Genomic DNA, 16605 nt, shown 5'->3' on the forward strand with positions numbered 1-16605 from the left:
CGGTTCCCTGATTGATGGGCGGTCTCGAGGTGCTCGTTCGCCTCCTTTGTGTTGGCTCCTGCTGGCGCCGAGGAGTCTGGCTTTGCTTTGTGTGTCCAAAATGTTGCTTATTGTTCCCGGGGATTGCTCATCAGTATGCAGATGGCTGCTACTTTGTTATGCTGATGGCCGCTGGTATCAATGTTGTCTGGTTTTTGCAGAGGTAAATACACAGCCAACCTGCAGCCGCTGGTTTCTGTCTTGTTGGCTGACTTTCCCATCAGCCTTTGCCGTTCGCCATTTTAAATCGGTAGTTGGCCAATTTAGGTGGCTACACATGAAAAAAAACCATGGCAGAAATCTTCAACACAGAGACACACCGACTCATCATAGGAGGCGACTTTAACTGCATACAGTACCCATAGACAGACAGATCCAGCTCAAAATTGGGGAAACTAACTATTATGGCAAGAGGGCTGAACGCCTTCATGGAGCGATTGGGGGCAGCGGTCTCCTGGAGGTTCATGCACCCAAGGGAGAAGGACTTCTCCTTCTCCCAGGTCCACAGGGTCTACTCAAGGACCAACTTCTTCGTAGTGGGGAAATTGGTGCTTCCAGGGTTAGAGAAGCGGAATACTCCACAAGCGTAATCTCCAACCACGCTTTACACTATATGGATGTAAGGTTGGAGTCGGGCAGAGCTCAACGCTCCCATGGAGACTGGACACGGCCCTCCTTGCCAAGAAAGCATTTTGCGATTTAATATCACAGGCCATAGACAGCCACATTACCAACAACCAGAACGGGGAGGTCTCACCCTCCACATTCTGGGAGACACTGAAGGCAGTGATCAGGGGGACAATTCTTTAATTCAAGGCATGCAAAGACAGAAAGGAGAGAGCTGCCAGGCAACAGCTGGTCGACTCAATACTGGAGGTGGACCGGTGGTACTACACAGACCCGAGCATGGAACTGCTGGCAGAGAGGAAATTATTTTAAATGGACTTTGACCTCGCCTCCACTGGGAAAACTGAACCAACTCCACCAGGCACTGAGCATGGAGACAAAGCCAGCCACAAGCTGAGGAAGCAGGCAGCCACGAGCGAAATAAGTCAAGTCAAAGACAGGTGTGGCAAGCTAGTCACTGCGCTGGAATTGATCAACAAAGCCTTTTCAACGTAATACAGAGGGCTGTACTCCTCTGAGCCTCCGGAAAGGGACTCAAAGATGAAGCAGTTCCTCGACGGACTGGTCATGCTGGTCATGGGTGCAGATAGGAGACAGGGCCTCGAAGCACCATTAGAACTGAGGGAAGTCATGGAGAGTATCAGCTTCATGCAAGGAGGGAAGGTGCCTGGGCTGGACGGATTCCGGGCGGACCTCTACAAAAAATCTGTCTGAGCATTGGCCCTGCACCTGCAGGAGATATTCGCAGACTTGCTAGTAAGGGCTACCCTGCTACCAACGCTGATCCAAGCCTCAATATCGCTGAGGCCCAAAAAAAACAAAGACCCGACGAAATGCAGGTCCTATAGACCCATCTCACTCCTAAACACTGATGCAAATATCCTGGCAAAGGCCCCAGCGAGGCAGCTGGAGAGCTGCCTGCCTGGGTTAGTCGCGGAAAGTCAGACGGGCTTTGGCACGGGGAGGCAGCTAATAGCGAACACCAGATGCCTGCTGAACATGATAATGACCCCATCCGGGGAGAGAACACCGGAAGTGATCATCTCTCTGGACGAAGAAAAGGCCTTTGACAGAGTCAAAAGGAACAGCTTGGGTTCAGGCCAGGGTTCACCTGGGTGAAACCACTGTACAGTACCCATGGCGAGTGTACAGAAAAACACCACCAGCTCTAGATGCTCTCAGCTGCACAGAGGCACGAGGCAGGGATGTACTTTATCCCAGCTATTGTTTGCCCTGGCAATCAAGTCACTGGTGATCATCCTCACAGTGACAAAGGGTGGACAGGTATCCAAAGGGGGACAGAGAGCATAGAGTCTCAATCTACGCAGATGATCTGCTCCTCTACATCTCGAACACCCGGGCCAGCATGGAAGGGATAATGAACTCCTAAAGGAGTTTGGAGCCTTCTCAGGTTACAAACTAAACCTGAGCAAGAGCGATATCTTCCCTGTGAACCCACAGGGGGGGGGGGGGGGGGGGGGGGGAGTGATACAGCTCGGGAGACTGTCGTTCAATCGGGCCCAGACTAAATTCCGCCACCCGGGGATCCAATTAGCCCATGACTGGACACGGATCCACAAATTAAGCCTGACAAGTTTGGTGGAGGAAATCAAAAGGACCTGCAGAGGTGGGACTCACCCCCACTCTCCCTGGTAGACAATCAAAATGAACCTGCTGCCCAGGTTCCTCGTCCTGTTCAGATCCCTCCAGATCTACATCCCCAAGGTCTTTTGCAGTGCAGTCAACAGGTTAATCATGGCGTTTGTGTGGGGGGTTGGGGGAACAACCCGAGGATCCAAACGAAGGTCCTACAAAGGAGAAGAAATGTGGGAGGCCTGGTCCTCCAGAACCTACAGTTCTACCACTGGACGGCCACAGCAGAAAGAGTTTGAGGATGGGTCACCAAAGATCCACTTCCAGGATTTCAATCCCTCCTTTCAGTATTCCTCTGCCTTGGATTTCCATATGTATTCGAGCTTCTATACGATCTCTCGGGTACCCAGCCATGGCAACAGAACACTATTGCTTCACAAGCTGTATTAAGATGTCACCAAACTTTTATTTACCTCTGTTGTCTGTTTTTCCACTTTAAATCTGGTTACTGCAGCTGACTCTTTAACTCAGAGTACTTTCTCTGCTTTTCACTTGCATTCTCCTGAATAGGATTTTGTTCAACTTCTTGTTCTTTTCATTCTCTGGTTTCTAGAACTATGTTCCTTAGCTTCTCAGCAGTGTTTGCTGCCGCTTACTCCATTGGCTTGCCACTTTGCTGGCAGTTCCTGTGAGAGATGCTTTCTTCTCAGGTACCTGGTTCCAACTGAAGCACAAGTGCTGATGCACTTCAGTGTGGGCCCTGGTCACGAAGCAACAGTCAAGTCTTTCTTTAAATTCTGATTTTTTTCATGTCATAAACCCTTTGCAATGCAGACAGTTTAAAATGAAACCAAAACCCAGACATGCAGGTACCTTTAGTGCACATGAGCCAACTGAAGTTTTAACCCTTTATGCTTAATTTGTGTTACTGCTTGCCCTGGAAATCACAAATTAACAGAAACTAACAGAAACACAAATTAAGCATAAACGTAAACCTTATTTCCAATACCCACAAATACAATTATAGATTACTGAAAACTACCTCTTTCCTGGTAGATGTGAGATTCCATAAGGGTGAGGGTTGAACTTTGTCCTGTAATTACTGTTGGAAGTTTCCCAAAATGTAGCCAACTTGCAAATCATGTGACCTGTTATTGCCATGTTTTTGCTCCAGCAAAGTCAATTTTTAAACAAGCAGAAAGTAAGGTTTTGTTTTGTATGGATCCTTCCTGTTTGTTTCCTGTTTATTCCCTTATTTCCCCTTTCTTTTATTTTGCTATTACTATTTTGATCCATGAATGAGTAATGGACCTGAGACCTTAATGCAGCCCGTATCTTTAACTCAAGCAGAATCAATGGCCTGTATCTTTAAGTCAAGCAGGACGAATTCGGAAGGCATCAGTGTGACCCGGTTTGACTGACTTGATTGGTGGCCAATGAATTGGCTCAAATGAATTGCCCTGCCTGGTGGCCAGTGGTGATTGCTTCTGGTACCACTGATATAATTCTCAGAGTCACAAGGCTGGTTTTCTAGTTCCACTTTCAATTCTGCAAGCTGGATGGAGGAATCTAACCAACTCACTCCAGGAATATCCAGTTAATTTTCATCAAAAGGCCACTGTGAGAATCTGATAACTCTTTCTCTCTCGAGAACTGGCTGTGCAAGCAGAATCTGATGTCACTCTCTGCAAAGAAAGAGGTTGATATGCAAGCAGAGACCAGAATCTGATAACACTCTTTAAAAACAGGCTGATGTGAAGCCAGAGGCCTCTCCTGGAAATGCAGTGAGTTGGGCGGCCTGGTAGCACAGTGGTTAGCACTGATGCTTCACAGTGCCAGTGTCCCACTTTCGATTCCCGGCTTGGGTCACTGTCAGTGCGGAGTCTGCACGTTCTCCCTGTGTCTGCGTGTGTTTCCTCCAAGTGCTTCGGTTTTCCTCCCACAAGTCCCGAAAGATGTGCTGTTAGGTAATTTGGACATTCTGAATTTTCCCTCTGTGTACCGAACAGGCGCCGGAATGTGGCAACATAGGCTTTTCGCAGCAACTTTATTGCAGTGTTAATGTAAGCCTACTTGTGACAATAAAGATTATTATTATATACTGCTGAGATGCAAAGAAGAACATTACATGCCATAGATTTTAAACCACATTCATACTGTGAAACAAGTGCATTAAAGGACTCATCATCTGAAGCAAAGACTCTTCTCTTTTCACAGTAATCATTATTATTTTTTCACTTTCCCCCCTTCTGTGTTTGCCTGTCTCGTGTGTGTGGGTTGAAGGTGGGGCAATTAAAGGGGTGTCGGGTATTAGCTGGACATTAAGCAGCTGTGTTTACTGTATATTTCATATTTGTTCTAGTTATAAATAAACAATATTTGTATTTCAACTTACAAACCTGGGGCGAAATTCTCCGTTATTGGCGCAAAGTCCGCCGATCGGTGCCAAAAACGGCGCAAATCCGACCTTCATCACGCCGCTCCAAACGTCGCAAAGTTTCCGGCCCGAAATGGGCGAGCAGCGACGTGACGGGATCCGCGCTTGCTCACGTGGTTCATGCCGTGCGGCGCCATACACGCCGCACGGCGTGACGGCTCATCAGGACGCGCTGCTCCCCCCCCACCCGATCGGAACACCCGACCGGATGGCCGCCCGCCGCTCAGCCACGAGGTTCCAATCACGGGATGTGGAGGCGCTCCTGGACACAATGGAGCAGAGGAGGGAGGCCCTGTATCCCGGACACGGCCGCAGAGTTGCCCCACGTCACAGCCGGCGTCTGTGGAGGGAGGTGGCAGAGGCCGTCACCGCTGTGGCCCTGACACCACGGACAGGCACCCAGTGCCACAAGAAGGTGGACGACCTCGTCAGAGCAGCCAGGGTGAGCCCCCCCCCGCCCGATATCCATATCCCCCCTCCCCCATATCCCCCTCCCCCATATTCCCCCTCCCCCATATCCCCCATATCCCCCTCCCCCATATCCCCCCTCCCCATAGCCTCCCTCCCCCATATCCCCCTCCCACATATCCCCCATCCCCCATATCCCCCATATCCCCCTCCCCCAGATCCCCCTCCCCCATATCCCCCTCCCCCATATCCCCCATATCCGCCTTCCCCCATTTCCCCAAGTGAATCCAGCCCTAACCTTAAACTCTGCAATACACGCGCAACCGATGGCGTGCATTCATATACCTGTCTAACACTGTTGCCTTTTACCTCTGCCACCCCCCCCACTCCCACAGGAGAAACGCACACACAACACCAGGGAGCATGTGAGGACTGGAGGAGGCCCCGCTGATGAGAGGCCACTGACCGAACACGAGGAAAGGGCCCTGGAACTGGCTGGCGGACCTGAGGACCGGGAGGTTGCTGATGCAGAGGTCGGGGGCCCACCAGCAAGTGAGCCACCGACAGCCCGTCCCCATATCCCCCCTCCCCCATATCACCTGATCACTGCCTGCGTGTCTAACCATGCATGCTTCATTGTGTATCGCAGGAGCAAACGTCGAGGCACCCATCCCCGCAGATGCAGACCGCCCGCATGATGCCCCTCGGAGGCCACGGGAGACGGAGAGACCCGGACCCTCCGGCATGCGACGCTTGCAGGATGCCCCTCGGAGGCCACGGGAGACGGAGAGACCCGGACCCTCCGGCATGCGACGCCCGCAGGATGCCCCTCGGAGGCCACGGGAAACGGAGAGACCCGGACCCTCCGGCATGCGACGCCCGCAGGATGTCCCTTGGAGACCACTGGAGACGGAGAGACCTGGAGCAACAGGGAGACGACGCCCCCATCTCGTGCGGGTGCGACGACGCAGGCGTGTGCCACCCAGCGACGAGAGGGGCAGCCACAGGCCCCCGTCACAGTCGAGCCAGGACATCACTACCCAGGACACCACTACCCAGGACACCCCTACCCAGGACACCACTACCCAGGACACCCCTACCCGGGGCAGCACTACCCAGGAAAACAAAATACCGGACAGTGACACAGATTGGATGGGTGGAGACGAACCGCCACCCCAAAGTGCCATGGACTCAGAGTGGGACGAAGAGCACGACACAACGCCACTGCTGTCACCAACACCCTCCACCATCGCAGAAACACTCACCTCGGTTTGGCACTTTAGTGATGAGGCGTCTGGTACACTCACTGGTGCGCACAACACAGCCGTCCCGGTACAGCAGGCGGAGGTAGGAGCAGCAGAGGGGCCGGGCGGTCGGAGGGCAGCCCAGCCCAGGCGAACATCTGTCGCCCAGATGGATCCCGGGTTCCTGGAGTTACTACACCCACCCATAGATCCGATGCAACCACCGAACCGGAGATGAGCGAAGAGGGTGACGGCCGGCTTGCGGCGGCTGCAGTCGCAGGTGGAGGAGTCCACCCGCGTCCAGGAGCTGGGAGTGGTGCTGGTCATACATGCCACCCCGGCCGACACCGCACGGGTGGCGTCCACGGTGGAGGCAATGGGTGCGACGGTGTCAGACATGGGGAACGGTTTGCGAGGCCTGGGGCTTTCCGTGCAGGAGGCGTCTGTGGCCCAGGACATGGCTGCCCTCTCACAGGAGGCCATGAGCCAGCGCCAGCGGCAGATGGCAGAGGGGCTCAACTCCGTGGCACAGTCTCTGCAGGCCATGGCCCAGTCTCAGCAGGCCATGGCCCAGTCTCAGCAGGCCATGGCCCAGTCTCAGCAGAACATGGCCCAGTCTCTGCAGTCCATGGCCCAGTCTCAGCAGGCCATCGCTGAGGGCATCGGCGCCATTGGCCATGTGCGAGCCGGCGTCGCACAGTCACAGACAGGGTTTGCCAATCCCCTGAGCTCCATGGCTGCAAACCTGCAGACCCCTGTCGATAACAGCACGGGCCTCCAGGACTGGCAGCGCCAGATGTCGGGGGGGCTTCGGATGGCCAGTCCGTTCGCATCCCCCACCCATGTAGAGGCCTGGGGGCCATTGGGCACCCCGAGGGAGGAGGAGGTGCTGTGGTCCGACCCGGGTCCCCCTGTAGGGGAGGTCCCGGAACACCGCGACACCTCGGACTCCCCCCCTTCCGTCCCAGGTGCATCGGGTGGGCAACGGGCAGGACAGGCTGGCAGCTCGCCATCCCAGTCGCCCGGGCCGCAGCCTGGCCCATCTGGGCCAGGACGCCCCAGGACACGGCCGCCAAAGGGATCCCGTGTCAGAGGGCAGGAATCACAGGAGTCCACCTCCAGTTCTGCTGTACCGTCTGGGGAACCACGTAGACGTAGTCATAGGGTCCGTAAGGCCAAACAACTAGACACTGAGTAAGTTGGCACGGGTGCAGGGCACAGATGAGTTTTAGGGGCTAGGGCACGTGCATGAACTCCGTTCATTATTAAAGTCAATGTTACGCGTACAGAAGCTGCCTTTGTGCTCTGTCCAAAGCGTGCGGGGGTGTCATGTACATTGAGCGCAAGTGTGTGTGTGAGGGGTGGTCTTACCTCAGCCCCAGGTGAGTCTGCCCCCTTCCCCCTGGGCCGCCATCAACATCCCCCCGGGCAGAGGATGGGACCGTGCGCTGCAGTGTCACAGCCGCATGCAGGGATGGTCCGGGTGGATGGTGGTACTGTGGCCATGGGTCAGACATAGTCCAACGATGTGGAGCCAGGAGCTCATCGCAGGGCGGGTTGTCATCATCCTCCATGGCCTGCAATAGACACGCGTCCACCGGCAACTGTGTGAGCCCGGCCGTTGTGCCGCAGGTGGATCGGCAATGGGGGTGAGGGTGCTGGGTGGGTGGATGGGTGGGCGGTGTGGGTGGTTGGCTGTTGCCATGGTGTGCGGTCTGCGGCCATACTACCCGATTCCCACGCCCATCTAGTCAGTGAAGCGGGCGTCTATCAGCCTGTCCCATGCACGCTGGCCCAGCCGGTAACGGTGGACAGCCACCCGCCCGTGTCTAGCCCGTCTGCCCTGACCATTGCCCCCATCCCCCTCATCTGGGGAGGACTGCGCCTCTTCCTGCTGCTCCTCCACTCCGCCGTCCTCTGCCTGCGGCACATCGCCCCTCTGCTGGGCTATATTGTGCAGGACGCAGCACACCACAATGATGCGGCCGACCCTATCTGACCGATCCTGGAGGGCGCCCCCAGAGAGGTCCAGGCACCTGAAACGCATCTTCAGCACGCCAAAGCACCTCTCTATCACTCCCCTTGTCGCTACATGGGCATCATTGTAGCGGTTCTCCGCCTCATTGCGTGGCCTCCGTACAGGTGTCATCAGCCACGATCGCAATGGGTAGCCCCTGTCGCCCAGCAACCAGCCCCTCAGCCGGGGATGGCGTCCCTCGTACATGCCGGTGATGGATGACCGCGACAACGCGTATGAGTCGTGTACACTGCCTGGGTAACGGGCGCAGACGTGCAGGATCATCATGCGGTGGTCGCAGACCACCTGTATGTTCATCGAATAGGTCCCCTTCCTATTGGTGAACACGGCCCTGTTATCTGCAGGTGGCCGCACGGCGACGTGCATCCCATCAATCGCGCCCTGGACCATGTGAAACCCGGCCACGGCAGAGAAGCCCACGGCCCGGGCATCTTGGCTGGACCGGTCCACAGGGAAGCGGATGTAGCAGTGCGCCATGGCATATAGGGTGTCTGTCACTGCCCGGATGCACCAGTGCACCGATGTCTGCGATATGCCGGACAGATCCCCACTCGGTGCCTGGAATGACCCCGTTGCATAAAAGTTCAGGGCCACCGTAACCTTGACGGACACGGGGAGAGGGTGTCCCCCGCCAGTGCCACGCGGTGACAGGTGTGCCAGCAGGTGGCAGATGTGTGCCACGGTTTCCCGCTTCATCCGGAGTCTCCTCCTGCATTCCCGGTCCGTGAGGTCCTGGTATGACTGCCGGGGCCGGTACACACGGGGTGCCCTTGGGTGCCTCCGTTGCCGTGGGGCCGCGATGTCCTCCTCCCCCTCCTCGTCCTGTCGGTCAGGTGTCCCTCCAGCCTGGGCGGCTGCCGCCTGCCCCTCTGCGGCAGCCTGCGCCGCCTCGCTGGCACGCTCCTCCTCATCCAGGGCAACATAGACATTAGCGGCTGCCGCCACGGCGGCCAACATCGCTGGCTGATCGGAAAACATGACGGCCTGGTGGGGGTGGGGAACGACGACATGTCTTCATTGCCCATACCCCCTCCTCCCCCCAGCCAGGTGGCATGGACCGCATGGGTCCAACTGTTGGAGGCTGGCATCTGGCCAGGTGGACCAACTCACTTGCCCTCGCACCCCCCCTCCCCGGCACGGACTCCCCCATCACCCTCCCCGGCACGGACCCCCCCATCCTCCTCCCTGGCATGCACCCCGTCCCCCCATCCCCCTCCCCGGCACGGACCCCCCCATCCTCCTCCCCGGCACGGACCCCCCCATCCCCCTCCCTGGCACGGACCCCGCCATCCTCCTCCCCGGCACGGACCCCCCCCCCCCCCCCATCCTCCTCCCCGGCACGGACCCCACCATCCTCCTCCCCGGCACGGACTCCCCCATCCTCCTCCCCGGCACGGACCCCGTCCCCCCATCTCCCTCCCCGGCATGGACCCCCCCATCCTCCTCCCCGGCACTCATCCTCCCGTCCCCGGCACTCAATCCCCCTCCCGGCACTCCCCCGGAGCCCAGCCCACTCTAACCGCCCCCCCCCCCCCCCCCCCCGCCGCACACCTACACACACCTCTCCCCCACACATTCAGACTGCGGCCACGCCATCGCCTGCCCAGCGGCCAACCCCCCAGGCCGTCACCCACCTCCATGCTGGTCGGCGTAAACCTTGAGCACAGGTTGACGCCGATTAAAAGGAGGTTTGATTTACGCCGACGTGACCCGTCATCACGTCGACGGGTCTTCGGCCCATCCGGACGGGAGAATATCGGCAGGCCCAAAATCGATTGCCTTGCGCCCACCCGTGCCATTCTCCGAGGTCTGCGGCGCCATTGACGCCCCGCCGACTTTTCTCCCTTCGGAGACTTCGGTGAGCAGCGGGGGCGGAATTCACGGCGGCCAACGGCCATTCTCCGACCCGCTGGGGGGTCGGAGAATGACGCCCCTGGTAACTGTAATTCTTGGGCAGCCAAGGGCCAAAGATTTGGGGGAAATTTTCTAAGAATTATTGATTAATTCACTTGTGTTGTGACTCCAGGGCACAAGCTGGAATTGCCCAGGGTGGCGTAACAATTCAAACCAGGAGTTCCCAAGCTTTTTCAACAAGGGACCCTTTTGCCCTCCCAAAAGTACTGATGGAACCCCTGAGAAACATTCTTATTATGACAAAGAGTTAAACCACAAAAATTGAGTGTTATTGCGCAGTAAGTACTAACATGAAAAAACAAATTTATAAAAGTATTTTCTATTTCCTTTTTATATACATTTATTATAATTAAAAAGTTATCTCATTCAACAAAATACTTAAGTCTTTTCCTAATTTTTATTGGGAGAAATGATGCTGTTTCTTTTGATCAAATTTATTTAATATTCTGAGTGCTGCTGGAGAGCTGGATTTGCGTAACAGACATGTGCACACACTTGCACTCACTCACACACATACACATTCACACCTGACAGCACACACTGTTGCTTGCCCCTGGTCGTGGCTGCAATTGCCTGGAGGCTGCTGTTGCTGTTTCCTTCCTTTTCTGTAGTGTTGCTAATTTGTGTGTGTCTCTTAATTTGGCTCTGTTTAATTACGTTTGCTCAAGAGTCGCCAGGTATCTTTCGACACCGCCAAGGTTCAGAACCGAATACAAAGATTCGATACACCAGTTAGTAAGTTCAAAAGCAATGCTCATTTATTTACACACAGTCAAATCTACTCATGCATAAACTCTACAAACTAAACTATCACTATTACTAAAGCCTATACTTAGCTTCGGGTGCCCACTTAGTCAGAGGAACAATGGCCGTTGCTAGGTTCTGAGGCTGCTGGGTTGAGCTGTTTACAGGATAGCAACTAGGAGCATCTATCTCGTAGCGTGCGTTGACTTGGAACTTACTTGGTCTGGCATAGCTGCTCGGCTGGTCTCTCTCTTCGCTGAGAGCCAAGGCCAAAGAATAAAGATTCTCTCTTGGGGAATACCTTTTATACCTAAAAGGGCTTCGCGCACTTTTGGGCGGGCCTTGAACTTGGCCTCAATTAATTGGGCCTTTCCCAATCATTCTTATAGATCTTCCTCCAATAGAGGGGTGGGTTCCCTGGTTGCTGGGCGTGTCCTAGGTGGCCGTTGGTTTGCTTTGTTTGAGTCTCCTCTGGCGCCGGGGTGTCTGCCTTAACATTGTTTATCTAAATGTTTCCCTTTTGTCCCCGGAGATGGCTCATTAGTATGTAGATGGCTTAGCAGTTTCTGTCCCGTCTGAGAGCCAAGTCTCTAATCAACAGACAGAGCTTGCACCTGCTTGTTTCTCAGTATTGTCCAATTTTCTCTGCATTCTTTGCAAGTGTCCATTTTGTAATCGGGACGTGGCCATCCCAGATGGCTACAGTAGCCGGAAAGAATGACTATTTTTTCTAAGATACATGGGTCCTGGAACATACAATTCAGGGGGACGTATGAGTCCAGAAGGCAATCCGGTTTGAAGCACAAAGGCGCTGTGGGACCTTGTGCGTGACATTGATCCAAATGGGCCATCTGATGACACCATTGAAGAAATGCTTTTTGCAGGTTGCTGATGCTTTTGTTCCTGGTGTGGTGAGTGTTGCATGTAACTGGCATGTCATGGAGGATTAAACACACTGGAAGTCAAGGATGTTCAACTGCACCTTGAACGCCAGTGGAATATGTGGATGCCGGGATTTGATTTCGGTGAGATTGGACAGTGTGGGAGGGCCTGCACAGCTGCGGCTCCTATAAGGAGAATGGCTGGACATGATAACACATTCTCACACTTATCCTCCGTTTCTGTTGAGGAACCTGTGAGGGGTGATATTGTGCGTTTGTTGTTTTTTGTGAAAATGAGTTGATATAGCTTTGCATTGGTACCAATATGGAACGGTAATGTTTCCTTGTTGTTTAATGGTTAGTGTGATATGTGGAATGTTACATAGTTGATTTTCAATCTTTGTTACTGTTGACCGTTTAATAAACAAAATATTCTACACATTCTCACCTGACATGCACACTCACCTCTCACTCACACACTCCGATACATGCACACACTTTCTCACCTTTTACACATGCACACTCATCTTTTTATCCCTCTCTAACACTCACCTCACGATTGCTCCGTAGCTGCTACTAACCTCACTCCACAATCCACGATTGCCTGGAACTTTGAACATTCACTTTGCTCCTATTTCCAGCTCATCCAGTCAGAGGCCCGCTTCTCAGTGCATTGTCTGTAGATGGGCTAACTAGTGCACATATCAGTAGCCAAAACAGTAGTGTGAAAACCATCTCTGATTGAACAAACTAGGACAGCATTTTTCAAATTTACAACATCCAGACTTACTGCTGAATGCCTGGATGTTTTCTACAGAACTCGGTTTGAGAAATATATCGGTTTTGGTCGATAGCTTTAAATTCCTGGGGGTCACCATTACCAACAGTCTGCCCTGGCCCACTCACGTTGATGCAACAGTCAGGAAAGCCCAACAACGTCTCTACTTCCTACGGAAGCTAAAGAAATTTGGCATGTTGACTCTCAAAAACTGCTACAGATGTGCGATAGAGAGCATCCTTTCCGGCTGCATCGCAGCCTGGTATGGCAACTGCTCGGTCCAAGATCGCAAGAAACTGCAGACTGTGGTGAACTCAGCCCAACGCATCACACAAACTTGCCACCCCCACATTGATTCCAAATACACCTCCCGCTGCCTCAGGAAGGCAGACAGCATTATCAGAGATCCCTCCCACTCAGGTATTGCCTTGTTCCAGACCCTTCCATCAGGCAGAAGGTACAGAAGCCTGAAGACTCGCACATCCAGACATAGGAACAGCTTCTTCCCCACAGCTACAAGACTCCACAACGACTCCCCCTCGGAGTTCCCAGTAAGAACACTTCATGACGCCCTATGCTGCTCTTGCTCATGTATTTGCTTTGTTTGCTTTGTTTGGCCCCTTGTCCCGCACTGTAACCAATCACTGTTTTGTCGATGTACATTTGTCAATATTCTCTGTTGATTATTCTTGTGTCTACTATGTACGTACTGTGTATGTTCCTCGGCCGCAGAAAAATACTTTTCACTGTACTTCGGCACATGTGACAATGAATCAAATCAAATCAAAATAAATAAGCAAAATACTGTGGATGCTGGATTCTGAAACAAAGAATGTTGCAATGCAAATGCTGCCAGACCTATTTTGAGTTTTTTTTCCCCAGTTTGGGAAATATTGATTTAAACTGTTTTTAATCTCTTTCATGTCTTATGGACATGCCACTATACTGAGGAGACCAAATGAAGATTGGTTGACTGCTTATAGAGAACTTTATTCTGCCTCCTACAAGGACTCCTACATCAGACTCCTATTTATTGACTATAGCTCCGCCTTCAACACCATAATCCCAGCCAAGCTCATATCAAAGCTCCAAAACCTAGGACTTGGCTCCCGACTCTGCAACTGGATCCTCGATTTTCTGACCAACAGACCACAATCAGTAAGAATGAACAACAACACTTCCTCCACAATAGTCCTCAATATCGAGGCCTCTCAAGGTTGCGTACTGAGCCCCCTACTCTACTCCCTGTACACACACGACTGCGTGGCAGAATTTGGTTCCAACTCCATCTACAAGTTTGGTGACGATACGACCATAGTTGGCCGGATCTCGAACAACAACAAGTCAGAATACAGGAGGGAGATTGAGAACCTAGTGGAGTGGTGCAGCGACAACAATCTCTCCCTCAATGCCAGCAAAACTAAAGAGCTGGTCGTTCACTTCAGGAAGCAAAGTATTGTACACACCCCTGTCAGCATCAACGGGGCCGAGGTGGAGATGGTTAGCAGTTTCAAATTCCTAGGGTTGCACATCTCCAAAAATCTGTCCTGGTCCACCCACGTTGACGCTACCACCAAGAAAGCACAACAGCGCCTACACTTCATCAGGAAACTAAGGACATTTGGCATGTCCACATTAATCCTTACCAACTTTTACAGATGCACCATAGAAAGCATCCTATCGGGCTGCATCACAGCCTGGTATGGCAACTGCTCGGCCCAGGACCGCAAGAAACTTCAGAGAGTTGTGAACACCGCCCAGTCCATCACACGAACCTGCCTCCCATCCATTGACTCCATCTACACCTCCCGCTGCCTGGGGAAAGCAGGCAGCATAATCAAAAAACCCTCCCAGCCGGCTTACTCACTCTTCCAACTTCTTCCATCGGGCAGGAGATACAGAAGTCTGAGAACACGCACAAACAGACTCAAAAACAGCTTCTTCCCCACTGTTACCAGACTCCTAAATGACCCTCTTATGGACTGACCTCATTAACACTACACCCTGTATACTTCATCCGATGCTGGTGCTTATGTAGTTACATTGTATATCTTGTGTTGCCCTATTATGTATTTTCTTTTATCCCCTTTTCTTCCCATGTACTTAATGATCTGTTGAGCTGCTGGCAGAAAAATACTTTTCACTGTACCTTGGTACACGTGACAATAAACAAATCCAATCCAATCCTGCAGCCATGATTCTTATTTTTGTATGGCGGGCAACTTCAGCTATTTAATTTTTCACTTTGACCCCCATTAAAAACAAGCTAAAGACAAGTTACAGGAATACCATCACCGTTTATTTTAGTATTCTGAACTAACATTATCTTTAGCAACTTAAAATAAGGCTAAGACTGGTCTTTTTCCTCAGAAGCAGTGGGTGTGATCATGTCTGACAGCTGACTACAACCTATTGACTTTGTTTTATTACCCCCACCTTCTGTTCTATATTTTCTCATTTGAATGCATCTTCATTAAGTCTCATCTTTTTTCAGGGCTGCTTGGGTCCACAAGGCAAGGCGTGAGCCAAATGTGTTTAAGCCCATGTTCCCATTCGCCGCCATAATTCTCAAGATGCTGACAAGAGCTCCTTGTTATGCTTGTGCATTCGCATTAGGAATTGCGATTTTGAGGCCCTCGGAATTCCAAAAAAAAAGACGACCCAGAGAATGATTAATAAATTTAAGCCAAGCCGAGTCATGCCCCTCAATTGCTCCGGGGGTGACTGCGACCCATCCTCCCGCCGCAGAGGCGAGCGAAAGTCAGCATGCGTCTGCGTAACGCGCGGCGCGAGCTCCTTCACAAGAGCAGCCCCGCGCCAAATCCCGCCCCCCCCTCGGCTGCTCTGAGCGGCGGGGGCGGGGCCGGGAGGGCGCGAGGCTGGCCTTCCTGCTGTGGAACATGGCGGCGGAAAGCTGGAATGTGGTGAACGTTCCATTCCCGGGCGCTTCTTGCAGCGTGGCTGTGTCCGCGTGCAGCAGCCCAGGTACCAACAACTCTGCACACGGGGAGGGCGGACTGCCTGCTGCTCGCTCAGCGCTCTCTTTCCTAAACCGTTTAGCGGGGCCCGTATACAGCATTTAAAAATAACCTCTTGGAAAACTTTGACCGGATTTAAGGGGAATGATCTCATGCAGTTTTGGTTATTTAAAAAAAAAAATTCCAGCCGTTTTACAGATGCTCTTTTCTGTCTGTTCTTGCCCCCCCGCCCTCCCCCGCCGCATGTCTTCAATTTTGCTGTACAGATTTTCATATAGTGATGAACATTTTACCTACATGTGCACAAGGTTTATCAAATCAGATTTTTTTTTCAAATCCGAGAGTGCGGGAAATACTCAGTTCAGGTAGGTGCAGCGAGAGAAACATTTGGCGGCTGGTATTTAATGGAGGAGACGGGCTGGGGTGCGAGCTCCCTGCCAGCTGCTGGGTCAATGCCAGTGGTTCAGGGCAGCGAGACGGTGGGAAACACACCACGCATCCTCCTGTTTGATTAAATGCACAACAGGGAGGGCATTAAATCAGAGATGGGGGACGGGATTCTCCAATAGCTGAAATTGGGAAATGTGATTGGGCGGAGAATAGCTTTTGATGCCAATTCGTGATTCTTCGTCACCTCGAAATCTGCGTCAATGCGTTTCACTCCGCACGTACAATAGACCACCGTTTGCATATCATTAGCAGGCCTGACCCAGTACTCTCCAGGAGCTCCCGACGACGTGGTTCACTTGTGCTTTTAACAATCGTGAAACTGGAGTGGCGGCTGCTGAGGGAGACAGAGGGGGGTACGGAAGGTGTCCAACATCGGACTTGTGCCATTGGTTGGGAGGCTTAAGCCAGGGCTGGGGGAGTAGCGGGAGTGGCCAGGAAATGGGATGTGGGGTCGGGGTAGACAGGCAAGGAGCA

General features: G+C 52.9%; 1 protein-coding gene across 3 annotated transcripts in view; it reads left to right on the forward strand.

Annotated features, from left to right (window-relative positions):
• The first annotated feature begins 15565 nt into the window (after positions 1 to 15565).
• Positions 15566 to 16605, forward strand: part of nepro (nucleolus and neural progenitor protein) — a 28881-nt gene continuing 27841 nt past the window's right edge. The window contains exon 1 of one of the 3 annotated variants that reach the window (XM_072476335.1): positions 15566 to 15688. In XM_072476335.1, the coding sequence (XP_072332436.1) occupies positions 15604 to 15688 (85 nt within the window). In that variant the 5' untranslated portion in view covers positions 15566 to 15603. Of the gene's footprint in view, positions 15689 to 15910; positions 16047 to 16605 lie in introns of those variants that run through there. The other 2 variants (XM_072476337.1, XM_072476336.1) reach the window with 2 other exon arrangements.

The sequence above is a fragment of the Scyliorhinus torazame genome, chromosome 15 (assembly GCF_047496885.1).
Source record: "Scyliorhinus torazame isolate Kashiwa2021f chromosome 15, sScyTor2.1, whole genome shotgun sequence".
Taxonomy (NCBI): Eukaryota; Metazoa; Chordata; class Chondrichthyes; order Carcharhiniformes; family Scyliorhinidae; genus Scyliorhinus; species Scyliorhinus torazame.